This window comes from Phyllobates terribilis, unplaced genomic scaffold (genome assembly GCF_046119375.1).
Source record: "Phyllobates terribilis strain yellow unplaced genomic scaffold, ASM4611937v1 Scaffold_13__5_contigs__length_258822181, whole genome shotgun sequence".
In the NCBI taxonomy this organism is placed as follows: Eukaryota; Metazoa; Chordata; class Amphibia; order Anura; family Dendrobatidae; genus Phyllobates; species Phyllobates terribilis.
In genome coordinates, this window is record NW_027362773.1 from 143349985 (window position 1) to 143369818 (window position 19834).

General features: G+C 42.5%; 1 protein-coding gene across 3 annotated transcripts in view; it reads right to left on the reverse strand.

Annotated features, from left to right (window-relative positions):
• The window catches only part of SYT8 (synaptotagmin 8), a 109082-nt gene that overhangs the window by 12912 nt on the left and 76336 nt on the right, over positions 1 to 19834 (reverse strand). For 2 of the 3 annotated variants that reach the window (XM_073658760.1, XM_073658758.1), the window contains exons 2-5: positions 6386 to 6549; positions 5563 to 5723; positions 3277 to 3369; positions 1468 to 1635 (exon numbers count right to left, since the gene is read on the reverse strand). In XM_073658760.1, coding sequence (XP_073514861.1) covers positions 1468 to 1635; positions 3277 to 3369; positions 5563 to 5723; positions 6386 to 6503 — 540 coding nt within the window. In that variant the 5' untranslated portion in view covers positions 6504 to 6549. Of the gene's footprint in view, positions 1 to 1467; positions 1636 to 3276; positions 3370 to 5562; positions 5724 to 6385; positions 6550 to 6665; positions 6734 to 19834 lie in introns of those variants that run through there. The other variant, XM_073658759.1, reaches the window with a different exon arrangement.

A 19834-nucleotide genomic window follows, 5' to 3' on the forward strand; every position in this document is an offset into this window, starting at 1 on the left:
TTCCTGCTTAGATGGGGCTAAGATTTTATATGTCATTTACTTGCACTAGTTATCAACATTTAAAAAAGTTTTGCACTTTTAGGTTTTTGGATTATATTGGCCAGCGCTGTGTTAAAACAATAAAATTGTCACTAGTTTACCGCAACAGAGAGGGGCAAGGAGATTGCGGTGTCTGATTTCACGCACTCCTGCACTGATTAGTAGCACTTCACCCTCATATTAAACTGTGCAGGTTTCTGCTAGCCATGCAGGGATTAATCTGTTCAGTTGAGAGCTTCTGAAGCGATGATCTCAGCTGTTCAGTATTGACCACTCCCCTCTGCTATATATACACGACTCTGGTAATTAGGATTGCCAGTGTTAGTTTTATACTGCCTGGTTCTGGATTTGGAGGTGTTTGTTGAGGAGGCGTTTGGAGAGTTGTTCAGAAGACTGTTGCTTGGTGATTTGTCAGTGTGCATATCCTCATCCTCTCCTATTTGGTTTCTCCTTCCTTAACTCCCCAATGTTCCACTCTGTTGTTTATGAGTGCATATTTGTGTGATTGGTATTTTCATTTATCCCTGTACATGTTCCCTTCTTAGTCTGGCTTGTGTATTCTTACACACTACTACTCTGCACTTCCCTGGGTGGGTGGGGGGGCAGATAAGGGCTGATTCAGGAGCTCAGCAAGGCACATGGCCCCGGCGTCATCACCATTAAAAGTAATCCAGGGATCAAGGATAGCTAGGGCGCCCCTAGCTTTAGGAATATGGAAGGAACCCCTGGCCTTGGGATATCTGACATAAGGGCAGTTACAAAAATAATATAGTACTAACCCTCTCTGGGTCCAATGTTGGCTCTCTGCCTCTGTTTCGGTTTCTTTGTATTGACTACAGTATTGACAATATGAAAGTTGCTCACATCACCGCTGCAGCCAGTCACTGAGCTCAGCGGCTCATACCGTCTACATTAAAAGAGCCGCTGAGCTCAGTGATTGGCTGCAGAGGTGATGTGCCCTACAGTCATGATGTCACTGCTGCAGCCAGTCCACAGAGCCCAGAGTAGCAGAGGAGAGAAAGCACTGGACCCAGGGAGGGTGAGCACTATCTGATTTATTAAAATTTAACACAGTACTGGCCAACCAGGCCAAAACCTTAAAAGTGGGAAAAAAAAACCTTTGTCCTGGTGAGAAGAAACTTGTTATACATATCACAGTTCTCTTTTAAATGTCTATATTTGATATCAGGATGTGCCTGCTGACATCATTATACTTTTTATGTATCCATTACGTAAGAAAATAAATACGATTTTACATCTTTCCAGGTTTTTAAATTGTTGGCTGTCTTGGTAATTAGGCTGCCTCTTTATGGGGAAAGTTTTAGGTAGGTGCAACTTAGGTATTTTTTAGTGATTTTACAAAGTAACTGAATTGTTACATTTTTTAGAAAAAAATATGCAATTTTCCTATGTTTTAAGTTAGCATACCTTGAATGTGAAGGATTCGTTAAAAACTGGGTTTAGCGTTTTGCGATGCACCTTGGTCTCATTTTTCTTGCGAGTGTCGTTGGTGAGGTAGACTATGGCATATGGATCTGATGTTCCTCCACTGTCCATGGCCTTCAAACTAGCAGCTTGTTTCACCGCCACAGTTATCTGAAATGGAAAGCACCATATAAAGACACCTGCCCATTACTCCTAGAAATACTCATTTTCGCATGTCCATTCATATCCAATCTGACGAGCACTAACCCGTCTTCAGATCCAAATCAGCGCAGCATAGAAATCTGCTATCATGGCACTATCTTCTTACCGTACTTGTCTGAATCACTGTAAACCATTGTTACCCGATGATCTACGTGGTAAAAGTTTAATGAAGTTCCAAACTGAGGAACATAAATTACAGATACAGAGTTTTATTAATAAAGAGATTTTACCATCACAGTAAGCAATGCCAAATTGTTAGGATGGCCGCCGATCAATAAGTGTTGGCATATGCAATGTATCAATCATTTACTGTAATAGGCAAAACCCTTTAAAAGGAAGATCCATCCCTGGGAACCAATGTAAAAAATATCTGGAATATTACTTCTGGAGACCTCACCTACATGAAGACATTGATAAAATAGAAGAGCTATAAAAATAGTGAAGGGTCATAAAACTTAATAAGCATAAATTTTATCAGGACAGACAGAAGTTAATTTATATAGCCTGGAGGAAAAAAGAGAAGGAGGAACATGATCTAAGCCCTTAAAAGTGCTTTTTTGTTTCAGAAGAACCCAGTACCCCAGTTGCTGTTTGCTATAAAAACACAAACAAACTGGGCTTTACTTACCCGCCTTAGGTCCAATGTCGGCTCTCCGCTGCTCTGATGAGAGTGCACTGTCAGTGCGCATTGCAAGGTTGTAAGGAGAGAACCCACTAAGCAGAAAAGCGGAGACTAGCCCAGCTCCCAAAAGTGATATCACTTGTGCGGGCAAGGCTGGTCTCCGCTCACCAGGTTTTCTCCTTACAATGTGCACTGACAGTGCACTCTCTTGCTGACTCATCTCTTCTCATTAGAACAAGCAAGGAAGCGCACTGTCATTGTGCATTACAAAGAATATTGCACAGTGACAAGAATCTACTAAGCATACGTCAAAATTGAAACTGACGCATGCTCAGTAGAGCAGGGACTTGCCCAGACCCTGAAATGGATGTCACTGATGATGCTTCGTTTCAGGAGTGACCACAGCCTCTTGATGACATCTCGATTGAGTATCCCAGCATGCATTGGGGATTCTCAAACGAAGCGTCATCATCAAACAGAAAGTAGGTAAAAAATGAAAACAAAGCAGTCAGAGGGAACGGTAGAGACTTTTTTATTAACTCACATTAGAAAAGAGATTAGATTATTACATTAAATAGAGATTTAGGAAAATACATTTTTGCTTCGGACCACCCCTTTAAGCTCGCAGAAAAAACCTGCAGGAGTTTGAGTTCTTTTAGATTTTGACAATAGCAACAGAGACCTCCAAGTAAATTCCAAGATAAAAGAAAATCCCCTACTAACATGACAGTAAAGATAATTTTTTATACAACAGATCCCTTTAAATTAAGTGATGTGTAATTCAAAATGGAATTTGACTGAGTCAGTAGCCCCTGAAAAAGCACATGGTGGCGACACAATCTTCATTGATCCCTTCTTATTAGTCAGCAGGAGAGAGCTGGATTGTTTTTTTGCAAGAATGCATACTGCAAATCCTATCCCCATTTCACATAATTTGATGCATTTGTAGCAAATATCAAATTAAATACCTCCTCTCTCTGAAAGTTATACTCCACCAAATATTGCAGTCGCCCACGGTATGCATTTTGTGATTTCTGCAGTCCTTCTATATCTGGCTGAACCTAGAAGATGACAATATAATATGATATAATATTATACCTTCAATTCACAGACATTTTTTTTTATCAAAGTGCATTTTTATAACTTCAGATTCTAAAATGACATTGGACTACCATAAATTAATAATAATAATTAGATTTATATAACATCAACAAATTCCACACCAATTTCCAATAAAAAAAAAAACATTGCTGTTATGAAAGGGATATTAGTCTATTCTAAATGCTTTAGAAATTTACAGTCTAGCAAACTAAACTTGCAATATTATTTGGTGGCAAAAAAAGTAATAAAAGCCGGTAAGTGAAAGAAGTAGCTTTGGCTCATTGGGACAGGTTGCTGCGCTCTCTTCCCCTGCAGTTCTTCCTTCTCAGATCTGCTATGTGTCAAAACAACTCTATCAAAGACTACCCACAAAATCTGTGCAATGTCAGATGGAAAAGACTATAACGATATTATTTATTAATAACGATTCAAATATCAAAAGGAAAAAAATAAAACAAACACACTAGACGTGCGCGTTTTGAGCCCTAAGGCTCTTAATCAGTTATGATCAATTAATGATTAAGAGCTTTAGTGCTTGAAACGCGTAGCCCTTGTGTGTTTCTTTTTATTTTTGTTTCCCTTTTGCTATTTGAATAGTTACTAAGAAAAAATGTTTTCATATTTTCCATTACGGTTGCTTGATGTCTTCCTTCCTTCTGCCTGATCATTTTCACCCGGGAACCGGCCTGTGGTACCTGTCCGTGCACCGCACCCTTATTAGATTGAACAATACCTGGACAGGATGAGCTGATATATTTTTTCTAAGAAAAGAAATAAAGCTGCATCCTGTAGTACTGTAGCATGTAAATATGAAATATATGAAATTTGAATGGCATTACTGCTCTAGATAATAAGAAAAAATGAAGATACTTAGGACATAATTTGGCTAATTCATGCATGCTCAGCAGCCAACGATAAGGTGATCTCCTATTGCTAGGAACCTATCTAATGTGAATCCTCTCCTAGGCTAAAGCCTGTATTTATCGATAGGTAGGATACTGCTGCAATTAAAGCCACCATGGGATGATTGATGGAGTGCTCGGTCAGAAAGCCTTTATACAAATACCAAAAGACTGACCGTCACTTCCAAACAGAAAACTGGTCTGTACAGGTCCATAAATACAGGCTTTAGCCTAGGAGAGGATTCACATTAGATAGGTTCCCAGCAACCAAAGATTGCCTTATAGTTGGCTGCTGGGCATGCATGAATTGGCCAATTTTGTGCTAAGCATCTCCATTTATTATTATTATCATTATTGCAGTAATGCAATTCAAATTTCATATATTTCATATATACATGCTATAGCACTACAGAGTGCAACTTTATTTGTTTATTATGTATAGAGATTAGTGTTGAGTGAGCATGCTGGTTTAACCCTTTAAATGAGCACCCGAGCGTGCTGGTTTAACCCTTTAAATGAGCACCCGAGCGTGCTCGTTTAAAGGGTTAAACCAGCATGTTTTTGCGGCAGGCTCGGCATCTAGATTTGATCTGCCGTGGCTGCATGTGACATGCAGGGATTGCCTAACAAGCAGGCAATCCCTGCATGTGTCGCAGCTGTCTAACAGCCGCAACACATGCAGCCGTGGCGAATCGAACCTAGATGCCGAGCACGCCGCAAATAGTTGGTGAGCATCCGAGCGTTCTCGTTTAAAGGGTTGAACGAGCACGGTCGCTCAACACTAATAGAGACGGCTACTCTTAATTCGCACCTGTACACACCAGTTTTCTGTTTGGAAGTGGCAGTCATATTTTTTCTAAGCATTTGCTCCTGTTTCTATGTAGCAAATGTTCAGAAGCAGCAGCAGCATGGAGGGCATTATACTGAACAGTGTAGCTGTGAATACAGCTCTAGGTTAAGATAAAGCAGTTACTAGAAAGCAGTTCCTTCCTCATCCTCCTCCTTTCCTGTCTTACTGGGGGTCGGGGAGGACAGGGGAAGAAGTGACTTATTAGTGGAATAAATAGCATATTTCTCTAAAAAGATATATTACGAAATTCATTATATTTGCTTGTATTACTGATTTACGCAAGGTTTGTAGAAATGGCGGGGACTATTTAGGAGTGACACAGATATAAGAATTTTATCTATTTATTTATCACATATCTATCTGTCTATCTAGATTTTAAACATGTCCAGCTGAGTCCTTACCAAGCTTGTAGTAACACTGTTCTTCACATTCCCAAGTTTGATTTTCTCTTTTTCTTTCTTATTTTTCTTCCGTTTACAGCAGCAGCAGCAACAGCAGATTATCAGCAGAAGAATTAAAAAAAGTCCCACAGCAAAAATTGTATAGACGGCCCATCGTGGTACTGAAAAGAATGTGTTAGAATGGATAGATTATTGTATGAAAATAGCAAACATTCAAAACAGGAAGAAAAACCCAGTAAGGATTAAAGGATATTTATTCAACAAAGGTAAAAAAACATTTTTTCCAATAACTCAAAAGGTAACTTTTCAGTCGCTTTCTTAAAGGAAGTGCACACTTTTTGTTCGAAAGATCTATTTAAAATAGGCTTATGTTACAATGTCCTATGGCTGGAATTCCAGTCTGGTGAGAAACCCAGCAGTAAGTGATCAACTTCCCTGCAGAGCCACCACCTGGGAAATGAAGCATTGCAAAATTGCCATTGAAAACAAGAGGGTTGACTAAGAAACGCACAAAGTTGTTTCTACAAATTGAGAAATGTTCTTGGTCCCTACTCCTCTGGCTAATAAATGATGTTCAGAATGGATGATCTACTCTCTAATAACTCAGAGTTCCCAAATCAGGCAACTGAAAATGTGTTTCCTAAGCCAGACTACCCAATGATTGTAGCAATGCTGAGTATTAGCATTTTCAGAGTGATGGAGCTGATCCAAATCAAACCTCGGAAACAGAAATTTTTGCTCCCATTAATTTATCAAGATCAGAATATCAGAAATATCTTCAGATCCATGTTAGGGAAATGAACATCTGAACTGTAATACTCACATGGAATGCGGTTCAGAATGCCATCAATCCAGGCGATTATCACCGATCCGGTGGAACTGTGGGTTGTGGTGGCTGATGTAGGGTGCGTTGAATTTGTGCTATTAGTCATTTTTTTCATCTTTGTTATTGGATAGAGGAAAGGTTCCCCCTCCAACGTGCGCAACCTAGAAAAAAATTTGACACTGTTACTACAGGCTAATGCAATATGCAAACTTAGGAAAAAATGAATATATTTATAAGCAGCCTGTATGTAATAATCCAGGAGTATCAGAAATCTTACAAGACGTCTTCTCCAAGTTAAGTTGTAATCAGTGTGGATGTGCTGGAAGTTAAAGGAAGGAAATCACTTCCTGACTAAATGAAAGGCAGGAACCATGGATGACTCTAAACCTCCTCCTTTGTCCCATAATGCTTAAGCCATTGTTATCCATTTTCCTCAGTATTGGCTTTTTAGTTCACACACACTAACATTTGTCTATGATCACTGACTGCAGCTTGTTTGCATTGCCTAATGGAGGATTCTGGTTGCTCAGCTTCTAAGGATATATATACCAAAAAATAAATGCAAAGACAAAGGCTCATCTGTCGCAGATTCTGTTGGTTTTAAGAGAAAAATAGCACTACTTGCAGATCCGATCAAAACGATGGACACTCTTGCGAAACCCAACAGACGCTATAAAAACACTATGGAATCGGAATATTGGTGCCAGTGTTCATTTTGTGACGGATCTGGCACTTTTTTCACTGTTTCCACTTATAATGGAAGAATTTTGGCTCACAATGTATGACCACGGCACAGCAGATCACTGTAGAACATAATTTTAATTATTTTCTCCTGATAGAAAACAATTCAAACATGATCCACAATATTCCTGTCCCAGGTCCTGGCTCTCCTCCCTTCATCTCGGTCTGCTGCTCTCTGTTGTGCTCCACGTTGGGCTTTGCAGGTTGCCCGGCGTGTGACATCATCTCCCTAGGTCTATTAAGGCCCATGAGGACACACCTGTGTCTTCAGACTGCTATTCAAGACTTTACTGTATTTCTCTCCTCCTGTGCATACCGTATTACTTACCTCTATCTCTGCTGCCCTGCTGACTTCCCTACATTCATCCTGCCGCTCCCAAGATTTCTGAGGGTATAGTGTTCTCGCTCCCCACGTGTCATCCTGCATTCTGCAAGGAAGCTCGGGGCCTGTGCACCCACCTAGACCTGGAGCTTAGTGGGTTTACTTCACCAGGTAAGCCCTAATAATTTCCATTGAGTTTTCCAAGACTGTTGTGCAATTATTTCATGTTTTCAAATGTCGCAATAATCTGCAGGTCTTTGTTACTGTTGGGTCACTGTATTTATTGGGCACTTCAATGTAGTCCTGTGGACATGTAAGGTGTCGGATGGCGGTAGCCGTGGATGATCTGCTGCTCCATGTTATTCCGGCACTTTACAGGAAAATCGTGTCCCAGTCAAAAGGTGCTGTCAGGTGTGGGGTGCATCACACTCACTTGTAGGCCGCAGGCCTCCACTGTCTCCAGGCCTCCATCTTCTGGAGCCGCCGCACATGACCCAGGGGACACCCAGTTTGTTTCCACAAGCAAAAGTTTACTGGACAGTTCAAGTTCATCAGATTGTAACACGCAGTATCAGGCACAACGCTTCTTATTTCTTGTTTCCTTAATATAGCACATTTTCAGCATTACTATCCATTCCTCCTGGACTATCCTAACGTTTACTGGCTCTGTCAGCCCCAGGGATTTACCATCCAGTTCCGCAGTACACCCGGGATCCGTTACCTTCCCTTCACATGATTCCACGTCTATCTTCCCCTGTGCGTCAGAGGATAAGGCACTCTCCATAGTACCTGTATCGAGCCTTGAGCTCCAGATGTTGCAGGAATGTCCGCAAGGGATCCCAGTAAGATCTCCCACTGCCCCCAACGATAGATACACACAGCCCACTGGAAGCTGACCTTGGTTAATAAACTTTTCTATCTGACTGCCTATCAGGGAGCAGTCCATTTTTTGCTGGGGCCACCCCCTCCCACTATGGGCTAGTCCCGAACTTTAAATATGACTGTCCCTTTTCTTGTAGCTGACAGATCTCCTTCGCAAACATTATGCAATACATTTACATACATTAAACACATTACACCCTTACACCTGTAATGTGTAAAAAAGTCTATCTTACTCTATGGTCATTACCTTATGTCCTAAAACCTAACCTATGTCTTACGCTATACTTTATACCTTACCATATCACAGTCTATATCACAATACACACTAAAAACCACAGGACGTAGTTCAAACTTCACATGACTCAAGATCTGTATACAAACACATGACATCATTTATATGGGGAGGAGTCCTGAGGAGATAATTTGCATATTCCCACTGCATTTTGGGGTAAGTGAAGAGTCTCCGCGAGCTCAAAGAACACTGGATTTTGGCTGTTGGAGCTGAAAAGAGGACATCGGTAAACCAGGGGAGGAGTCCTGAGGAGATAATTTGCATATTCCCACTGCATTTTGGGGTAAGTGAAGAGTCTCCGCGAGCTCAAAGAACACTGGATTTTGGCTGTTGGAGCTGAAAAGAGGACATCGGTAAACCGCGCGCCGGTAGGCGCGCGCATTTTGAAGCTTTTTTTTTTCTTTAAGCTTTTTTCACTGTTTTCAGAACATTAACAATAAGAACATGGAAGAGTCCAGGAGCCATTTGGTGAGCTGCATATCCTGCTACATGTTCACAGACTTGCCAGTGGAAAAGCCAAACTTCACATGCCAGAAATGCAAGCTTGTGTCCCTGTTGGAGGAAAAGTTGCGAAATCTAGAAGAGAGGTTAACTACCTTGAAAATCATTAAGGAAGGTGAAGAGTTCTTAGACAGAGCAGAATTATCTCTTCATGATTCAGAAAGAGAAGAAATTCGAACTGCACCTGACGAAACAGAGGAATGTAAGCATGTGACCCAGAGAAGCAGGAGGATCGAGAGGCAGTCAGCACCCATACTGCTCAGGAACCAGTACCAGGCTCTCACGCAGGAGAACCATGAAGAAATACAGCAAAATAAGACTTTGCCAGCGATGAATAACCTTGTAAGCCCTCAGAATCCTCCTGGATGGAGAAAGAAGAATGTTGTGAAGAAAAAACGGAGAGTGGTGGTCATGGGGGATTCCCTGTTAAGAGGAACAGAGGCCGCTATCTGCAGACCAGACATAACCTCAAGAGAAATGTGCTGTCTTCCAGGAGCAAAAATTAAAGATGTGTCTGACAGGATATCAAGACTCTTCAGACCTACAGATCACTACCCATTCCTGCTAATACATGTGGGGACAAATGACACCGCAAGAAAGGACCTGGAAACCATCTGCAGTGACTTTGAAGACTTAGGCAAGAAAGTGAAAGAATTGGGAGCGCAGGTGGTCTTCTCATCCATCCTCCCAGTGGATGGCCATGGAACAATGAGGTGGAATAAGATTCTACAGGTGAACAACTGGCTACGTCGATGGTGCCGTCAACAAGGATTTGGATTTCTGGATCACGGAATGAATTACCTATACAATGGACTACTTGCTAGAGATGGGGTGCACCTTACGAAGACTGGAAAACATGTATTTGGAAGTCGCCTTGCTACACTCATCAGGAGAGCTTTAAACTAGAACAATGTGGGAAGGGAAGCAAAAGGCCAGAAAAAGCCATACAGCTGACAAATACTATTGAGATCTCTGCTACTGGAAGTGGAAAGGAAGAACAAAGACAAAACAATTTAAATAATAAAAATATGGGAGGAAGAGAAACCAATCACAAACTAAAATGTTTTTATACAAATGCACAAAGCATGGGCAACAAACAAGGAGAATTGGAACTACTAACGCAGGAAAAGGAATATGATGTTATTGGAATCACTGAAACTTGGTGGGACGATACACATGATTGGAATAAAAGGCTAAAAGGATACAACTTATTTGCAAGAAACAGACTTGATAAACGAGGAGGAGGTGTCGCATTGTATGTTAGAAAAGCGTATATCTGCACAGAGATTGAAGCTTTAGAGACTGGGAGTTCTGTGGAAACTGTTTGGGTAAGAATACAAGGAGAGAACAACGGAAAGGACACCATTGTAGGCATTTACTACAGGCCACCTGGGCAAGCTGAAGATATGGATGAACTCTTTATGTATCAAATGACCAAGTTCTCCAAAAAATATGACGTAGTGGTTATGGGAGATTTCAACTATCCAGACATTTGTTGGGAATCTCTCTCAAGTAAAACTAACAGGTCAAGCAAATTCTTATCCTCTCTTGCTGACAACTTTATCTTCCAAAAGGTAGGGGAGAAAACAAGGGGATCTGCTACTATGGATCTAATCCTTATAAACAGGGAGGAAATGGTTGAGGAGGTAAAGGTGGCTGGGACGCTAGGAGGCAGCGATCATGCTATTATAGAATTTTGGATAACTAGAGGAGGAAGACATGTGAAGACTCAAACTTCAAGGTTAGATTTTAGAAAGGCAGATTTTAAGAGACTCAGAAAGAGAATAGGAGGGATCCAATGGCTGGATGTCCTTAAGGACAAAAATGTCCAGGAAGGATGGGAAATTTTTAAAAATGAGATTCTCAAAGCACAATCGTTAACAATCCCGAAAAGTAGGAAGAATGGGAAGCATTTAAGGAAACCAGGATGGATGAACACAGAACTTAAACACATGCTAAAAAGAAAGAAAGAAATGTTTATTAAATGGAAAGAGGGAGGCATATCTAAAGAAGATTATAATGCAGTCTGCAGATCCTGCAGGGCACGTATCAGGTTAGCTAAAGCTGACAATGAATTAAGGCTTGCAAGAGATGTCAAAAGCAATAAAAAAGGATTTTGGGGGTATGTCAAAAGTAAAAGAAAAGTCAAAGATGCTATAGGATTTTTACAGGATGAAAATGGAGAAATGGTAAGAGAGGATGTTGAGAAGGCCGAACTTTTTAATTCCTATTTTGCATCTGTTTTCTCTCAGAAAGAAAATGTAACATCAACTGATCTTCACTGTCCTTTTAGAGGAATAGAGGAATCCAAGTTATCTGTAAACAGAAAGATTGTGAGGGAATATTTAGCTAACATAAATGAGTTCAAGTCTCCAGGTCCAGATGAATTACACCCCAGAGTACTGAAGGAGATCATAGAAGAAATTTTAGAACCACTCTCCATAATCTTTGAAAATTCTTGGAGAACAGGAGAAGTCCCAGAAGACTGGAGAAGAGCAAATGTTGTTCCTATCTTCAAAAAGGGGAAGAAGGTGGACCCAGGGAACTATAGGCCGGTGAGTCTGACTTCTATACCAGGAAAGATCTTTGAACAAATTATTAAACAACATGTATGTAAGTACATGGATAAGAATGAAGTGATTAACCAGAGTCAGCATGGGTTTGTAACTAACAAGTCATGTCAGACTAACTTAATTTCCTTCTATGACAGAATCACTGACTGGGTGGATCAGGGAAATGCTGTAGATATAGTATATCTTGACTTCAGCAAAGCATTTGACAAAGTATCTCACACCATCCTTATTGAAAAAATGACCAAGTATGCAATGGACCAGGCAACTGTTAGGTGGATTCATAACTGGCTTAGTGATCGGACTCAAAGGGTGGTTGTAAATGGCTTCACATCCAGCTGGATGAATGTCTCAAGTGGGGTACCACAGGGCTCCGTCCTGGGACCTGTATTGTTCAACATCTTTATCAATGATTTAGATGAAGGAATTGAGGGTAAACTGATTAAATTTGCTGATGACACAAAGCTAGGAGGGATAGCTAATACTAGAGAAGAGAGAGAGAGGATTCAAAAAGACCTAAATAAACTGGAGCAGTGGGCAGCAACCAACAGAATGGTTTTTAACAGGGAAAAATGCAAAGTACTACATCTGGGCAATAAAAATGAAAAAAGCATATACAGAATGGGAGGAATAGAGCTAAGCAACAGTACATGTGAAAAAGACTTAGGTATACTAATAGATCATAGACTGAACATGAGTCAACAGTGTGATGCAGCAGCAAAAAAGGCAAATACAATTCTGGGATGTATTAACAGAAGCATACAGTCTAGATCACGTGAAGTCATTATCTGTCTTTACTCCTCTTTGGTCAGACCTCATCTGGAATACTGTGTACAGTTTTGGGCACCACATTTTAAAAAAGACATAGACAAACTGGAGCAAGTTCAGAGAAGAGCGACCAGAATGGTGACTGGTCTGCAAACCATGTCCTATGAGGAACGGTTGCAGGATTTGGGAATGTTTAGCTTGCAAAAAAGAAGACTGAGAGGAGACTTAATAGCTGTCTACAAATATGTCAAGGGCTGTCACATTGTAGAAGGATCATCTTTATTCTCATTTGCACAAGGAAAGACTAGAAGCAATGGGATGAAACTAAATGGGAGGAGACACAGATTAGATATTAGAAAAAACTTTTTGACAGTTAGGGTGATTAATGAGTGGAGCAGGCTGCCACGAGAGGTGGTGAGTTCCCCTTCAATGGACGTCTTCAAACAGAGGCTGGACAGACATCTGTCTGAGATGATTTAGTGAATCCTGCTTTGAGCAGGGGGTTGGACCAGATGACCCAGGAGGTCCCTTCCAACTCTACCATTCTATGATTCTATGATTCTATGATTCTATATAGCGTGATTGTTGTCTTCGGGGGCATGAATGCGACAGTACAGTCCACCACTCTTACAGACACAATACTGCTGGAGCAGAGTAGGACTGGCCCACCAGAGGACCAGACGATCTTCCAGTGGATCCTGCTCTGAAATAATGATAGGTTCAATAATCCAAGATATACATTTCTTATTGGTTAAATCACAAATGCACGTTCTGTATGGATAGAGGGCAATTTCCTCTGTGGCCCCTGAGTCTGACAGGGATGTAGGTTACACAAAGGTTTACAAACTCTACAGAGTAGTCTGGTTGTGTTTTGTGCCCTGCGGCACATGAAACGTTTCCCTGTACTCCCGGGTTACGCATAAATGTCAGGTCACTTTACTCGTAACATCTTTTTGTTCTGTCATATTCACACTACCTGTCACCTACATACAGTACAAGTTTCAATTTTATGATCTTAAAGGACCGGCCTATTTTGGGCCTTTAGGACAATTTTTCTTTCCGTTTTTAATTATTGTATTCCAAAAGACAGAACCATTTTTTTTTTTTGTAGATATAGCCATGAGGAGCCTTATTTTTTGTGGGATGAACTGCACATTTCAAAGACACCATTTTGGGGTACTTGTAATTTATTAACTTGTAATAATTCTTTATGGGGGGGATAGAAAAAGAAGAGCAGATTTGCCATTGTTTACATATTACATTTTACGACGGTCAAACTGCAGCACATATATTTTATGCTGTAGGTGGGTACGATTATTTTGATACCAAAGTTATAACATTTTGTTTATATATTTTAGAATTATTTTTTTTTTTATATTTTTGTGTCACCATAATCTGAGAGGCATGAATGTTGAACGTTCTCGTTCATGGAGCTGTGTGAGGTCTTGGGGTCTGGAGCACAAGTTGCACTTTTCATCAGTACCGTTTTTAGAGCATATAGAACTTTTTCATTACTTTATATACCTTTTTAAAGACTTAGCATGAACAAAAACAGCAATTCTGGTATTGCCTTTTATTTATATTAGTTACAATTTTCACTGTGTTATATAATTGACATGATATTGTTATTCTGCAGGTCAATACCACATTTATAAAATACTAATTGTTACTATTTATGAGGTACATACTGTATGTCTGCTCGATCATTTTGTCTTCCATTTTTGGTAAACAGGATGAGCAAACACCAATTTTGACTGTGTTTATTTACATTGACCACCATACAGGATGAATATTAGGCGTAGCGATACCAAATATGTATTTTGTTTTCATAATAATGGGGAACCCCTTTAAAACTTAACTCTTCGAGGACCTATAGGCATAGCACCATGGGTGGTTCCTATATAAACAATATAGTTTACCATTACCTTCACAACATTTTTTTATGTGTTTGCCCTTTCATTTATTACATACGCAGCCTGTCCTACCACTCTCACACCCTGCCGTGTACCAGTTTTACAGGAATTCTGTGCATTCCTCTTGCTTTTTGTCATTCTGTCTATAAAACCTTTTGTTTACTTTTCCACAGACGTTCCTCTATCTGTTAAGTAACTACTGACCTCTAATCACAACAACTAGTGCAGATAACAGACATGTATTAGATCAGACATTGGCACCTATGAAAACAATGGCAGCGTGGCAAAATCAAAATTGCTACCCGCCCTATATCTGTCTGTCATCTTCCTTTCCCAGTGGCGTAACCAGAATCTGATGGGCCCCGGTGCAAAATTTGGACCTGACCCCCCTATGTTGGTCAGATGTATGGGCCATTGTAGCGTTCTAAATCCTGTAAGGACATACGAGTGGCTCCCTCTCCTCCATTAAGTAGTAAAGTCTCCCATCCTTGGCTCTTTCCTGGTATAAATGTCCCCCACCCTGGCCCTATCCTAGTATATATATCCTCCATCCTGGTATATATGTTCCCCGTCCTGGGCCCCATCTGGTGTATATGTTCCCCATCCTGGTATATATATGTTCCCCATCCTGGTATACATATGTTCCCCGTTCTGGTGTATATGTTCCCCATCCTGGTATACATATGTTCCCCGTTCTTGTATATATGTTCCTCATCTTGGTATATATTTTCAACATCCTGGTATATATAATGCCCATCCTGGTATATATATCCCCCATGCAGTATATATGTCCCTTACCCTAGGCCCCATCCTGCTATATATATCACCCATCCTGGTATATGTGTCTCTTATCCAGGGCCCCATGCTTTTATATATCATATATCACCCATCCTGGTATATATTACCCTTATCCTGGGCCTCATTCTGGCATACTGTATATATTCTCCATCCTAGTATATATGTTCCCCATCCTGGTATATATGTTCCCCATCCTGGTATATATGTTCCCCATCCCGGTATATATGTTCCCCATCCTGCTATAAATGTCACCCGTTCTGCCACTGTTCTTTAGTGCCTACAAAAAAATAAACGACTATGCTCAACTTCCCCTGCTTCCCCATCATGTGGCGACCTTATCTGAAACCACCTGACTTTAGCATGAAAGGGACAAGAGCGCATGACGTCTCTGCCACGGGCCCCCAGTCACGTGCATGCGGATGTCAGCTGTTGGCCTCTGATTGGCCGGCAGCGCATATTGCAGTGCAGGGACCCTGCGGCTCTCTGCGCTGCAATACACTTCAGCTGAATGTGCATCTGAGGACACACACCCAGTTGAAGTTTGAGCTGGAGTTGGCAGACCTCCCACCCACACAGGTCGATAGCGCGACCTCTGCGACCACGATCGTTTCGCCCCTGTCCTTTCCCTTCCATTCCTGCCCATAGATACAGTTGCATGAAGTTATATATACACTTAGATTGAGCATAACTATTTGCAGGATCATGGACCAGCGGTCATGTCAGTACTTCGTAGCAGCCGGGCCTGAGTACTGGGAACTTCCTGCTACCTGCCGGCATCCTCGGTGCCTCTCTGATTAGTCGGCACCTGTAACATGATGTTGCCTAGGATGCCATCAATTAGGAAGTTCACCATAATTTCAATTTAGCATATCATTTAATAAGAGCGAGCAGTGGTCTTTACAATGGCCAAACATCTTTCTATATGAGAGCAACCCTGCGCAGAATTGCTAGTAAATAATGATATCTCCCCAATCCGGTAGCTCAGTTTCAGTGCTGTAAATTATCAGATTGGGATAGTTACACAAAAGAATCATTTAAGCCCTTAACACGCACGTCTATTTCAGTAACCGCAAAAATTCCTTTTTGCTTAGTTCTTTGTGTCTCATTTTACTTTATTCTCTTTGTTCTGTTATTTCCTTAAATTCAAGCAAATATTCTCTTTAGAGAGGAAAAGGACTAGAACTCTAGCGCCACATACTGAATGTAGCAATCCTGAAAGTCAATATCGACCCTTTAGCAAGCCTTGCCAACATGATTTAGGATAAGAAGCCAACCAGACAACCCAATTGGCAGCTACTTGTTTTGGAGTTTTTGCCTCTCATAGGTGCGAAGCAGGAAGTCTGATTTGGCTGGGTGAGAGGCCTCCAACAGAGGCCTTATAGGGAAACACTTCTCTTTGTGGAGAATGCCATGTCAGCATAAGAAGACTTATAGGCCATGTAATGCTCCTCTGGGAATTTATATATACAAACAGCCTCTTCAGAGAGGGCGAGGACTGGAGCTCTAGTGCTATCTATTAAAGGTAGCAATCCTAAAAGTCAATATTGACTTGGTCTGACATGCACTGTGAGCTGTGAGGTCTTATATAGACAGGTGTGTGCCTTTCCAAATCAAGGCCTATCAGTTTAATTAAATACAGCTGGACTCCAATGAAGGAGTAGAACCATCTCAAGGAGGATCACAAGGAAATGGACAGCATGTGACTAAAGGCCCCGTCACACTAAGCGATGCAGCAGCGATCCCGACAACGATACGACCTGTCAGGGATCGTTGCTGCGTCGCTAATACATCGCTGGTGAGCTGTCAAACAGGCAGGCTCACCAGCGATCAGGGCAGCAGCGACATCGTGGAAAGAATCGTTCCACGATGTCCTGCTCCCAGTTACCAGCCTGCTGCTGAAGCAGGAGCAGGCTCGTAACCATGATAAACATCGGGTTACTAAGTGCGCGTGTGCCCCTAGTAACCCGATGTTTACCATGGATACCACTCTGCTACGGTGCGCGGGAGGTTACCTTTCACCTTAGCAGAGTCGTATCCATGATAAACATCGGGTTACTAGGGGCACACGCGCACTTAGTAACCCAATGTTTATCATGGATACGACTCTGCTAAGGTGAATGGTAACCTCCCGCGCACCGTAGCAGAGTGGTATCCATGGTAAACAGCGGGTTACTAAGTGCTCGCGTGCCCATAGTAACCCGATGTTTACCATGGATACCAGCCTGATCGTTGGTGAGCGCTACCACCAGTCTTGTCTCATGCCAACTGTAAAGCATCCTGAGACCATTCATGTGTGGGGTTGCTTCTCAGCCAAGGGAATCGGCTCACTCACAGTCTTGCCTAAAAACACAGCCATGAATAAAGAATGGTACCAGAATGTCCTCCAAGAGCAACTTCTCCCAACCGTCCAAGAGCAGTTTGGCGCCCAACAATGCCTTTTCCAGCATGATGGAGCACCTTGCCATAAAGCAAAGGTGATAACTAAATGGCTCATGGAACAAAACATAGAGATTTTGGGTCCATGGCCTGGAAACTCCCCAGATCTTAATCCCATTGAGAACTTGTCGTCAATCATCAAGAGACGGGTGGACAAACAAAAACCAACAAATTCTGGCAAAATGAAAGCATTGATTATGCAAGAATGGACTGCTATCAGTCAGGATTTGGTCCAAAAGTTGATTGAGAGCATGCCAGGGAGAATTACAGAGGTCTTGAAGAAGAAGGGGCAACACTGCAAATATTGACTTGCTGCATTAACTCATTCTAACTGTCAATATAACCTATTGGTACTCATAATATGATTGCAATTATATTTCTGTATGTGATATAAACATCAGACAAACACTAATAAAAACCAGAGGCCAGCAGATCATGTGAAAATATAATTTTGGTGTCATTCTCAAAACTTTTGGCCATGACTGTACAAATGGCAACATTTTGGGCTAAATTAGCAAACGCACTTTATCAAGCTGATGTGGTGCCCTGATCATCCTCTCTGCGTATGTCGGTGTCACTTGTGTAAACGTTTAAGGAGGTAGATGAATAGAAGCTTGTGGCATATTGCTACTGTCTGCTGGATACGATTGTAGATGACCATTTGGACTTCAAGCAACTCCTATAATGGCTACGTTCAAAATTCTTCTATTATTAACTAGCTATTGAACCCGTTCTACGCCCGGGTGGCGAGCATTTTTATTGGTATATGGTCTCCTATGCTGGTAAGTGCTGCCCCCCTCCTGGTATTTGTGCTGCCCCCATTCTGTCCCCGCCATCCTATCCTGGTATGCATGGCACCCCTCACCCCCAAACCTGGTATGCATCGCACCCCTCATCCCCAATCCTGGTATGCATGGCACCTCTCACCCCCAATCCTGGTATGCATGGCACCCCTCATCCCCAATCCTGGTATGCATGGCACCCCTCATCCCCAATCCTGGTATGCATGGCACCCCTCACCCCCAATCCTGGTATTCATGGCACCCCTCATCCCCAATCCTGGTATGCATAGCACCCCTCATCCCCAATCCTGGTATGCATGGCACCCCTCACCCCCAATCCTGGTATGCATGGCACCCCTTATCCCCAATCCTGGTATGCATGGCACCCCTCACCCCCAATCCTGGTATGCATGGCACCCCTCATCCCCAATCCTGGTATGCGTGGCACCCCTCACCCCCAATCCTGGTATGCGTAGCACCCCTCATCCCCAATCCTGGTATGCGTAGCACCCCTCATCCCCAATCCTGGTATGTGAGGTACTCCTCATCCCAATCCTGGTATGCATGGTACCCCATCCCTCATCCCTATCCTGGTATGTATGGTATCCCTCATCCTGGTATGTATGGGCCCCTCACCCACATCCTGGTATGCATGGCACCCCTCATCCTCATCCTGGTATGCATGGCCCCTCATCCGAATCCTGGTATGCATGGCACTCCTTATCACTATCCCTATCCTGGTATGCATGGCCCCTCATCCGAATCCAGGTATGCATGGCCCCCCTCATCCCCAATCCCGGTATGCATTGCACCCCTCATCCCCAATCCCGGTATGCATTGCACCCCTCATCCCCAATCCCGGTATGCATTGCACCCCTCATCCCCAATCCCGGTATGCATGGCACCCCTCATCCCAAATCCCGGTATACATGGCACCCCTCATCCCCAATCCCGGTATGCATGGCACCCCTCATGCCCAATCCCGTAATGCATGGCACCCCTCAAGCCCAATCCCGGTACGCATGGCACCCCTCATCCCCAATCCCAGTATGCATGGCACCCCTCATCCCCAATCCCGGTATGCATGGCACCCCTCATTCCCAATCCCAGTATGAATGGCATCCCTCATCCTCAATCCCGGTATGCATGGCACCTCTCATCCCCAATCCCGGTATGCATGGCACCCCTCATCCCTAATCCCGATATGCATGGCTCCCTCACCCCCAATCCCGGTATACATGGCACCCCTCATCCCCAATCCTGGTATGCATGGCACCCCTCTTCCCCAATCCTGGTATGCATGGCACCCCTCATCCCCAATCCTGGTATGCATGGCACCCCTCATCCCCAATCCTGGTATGCATGGCATCCCTCATCCCCAATTCTGGTATGCATGGCTCCCTCACCCCCAATCCTGGTATGCATGGCACCCCTTATCCCC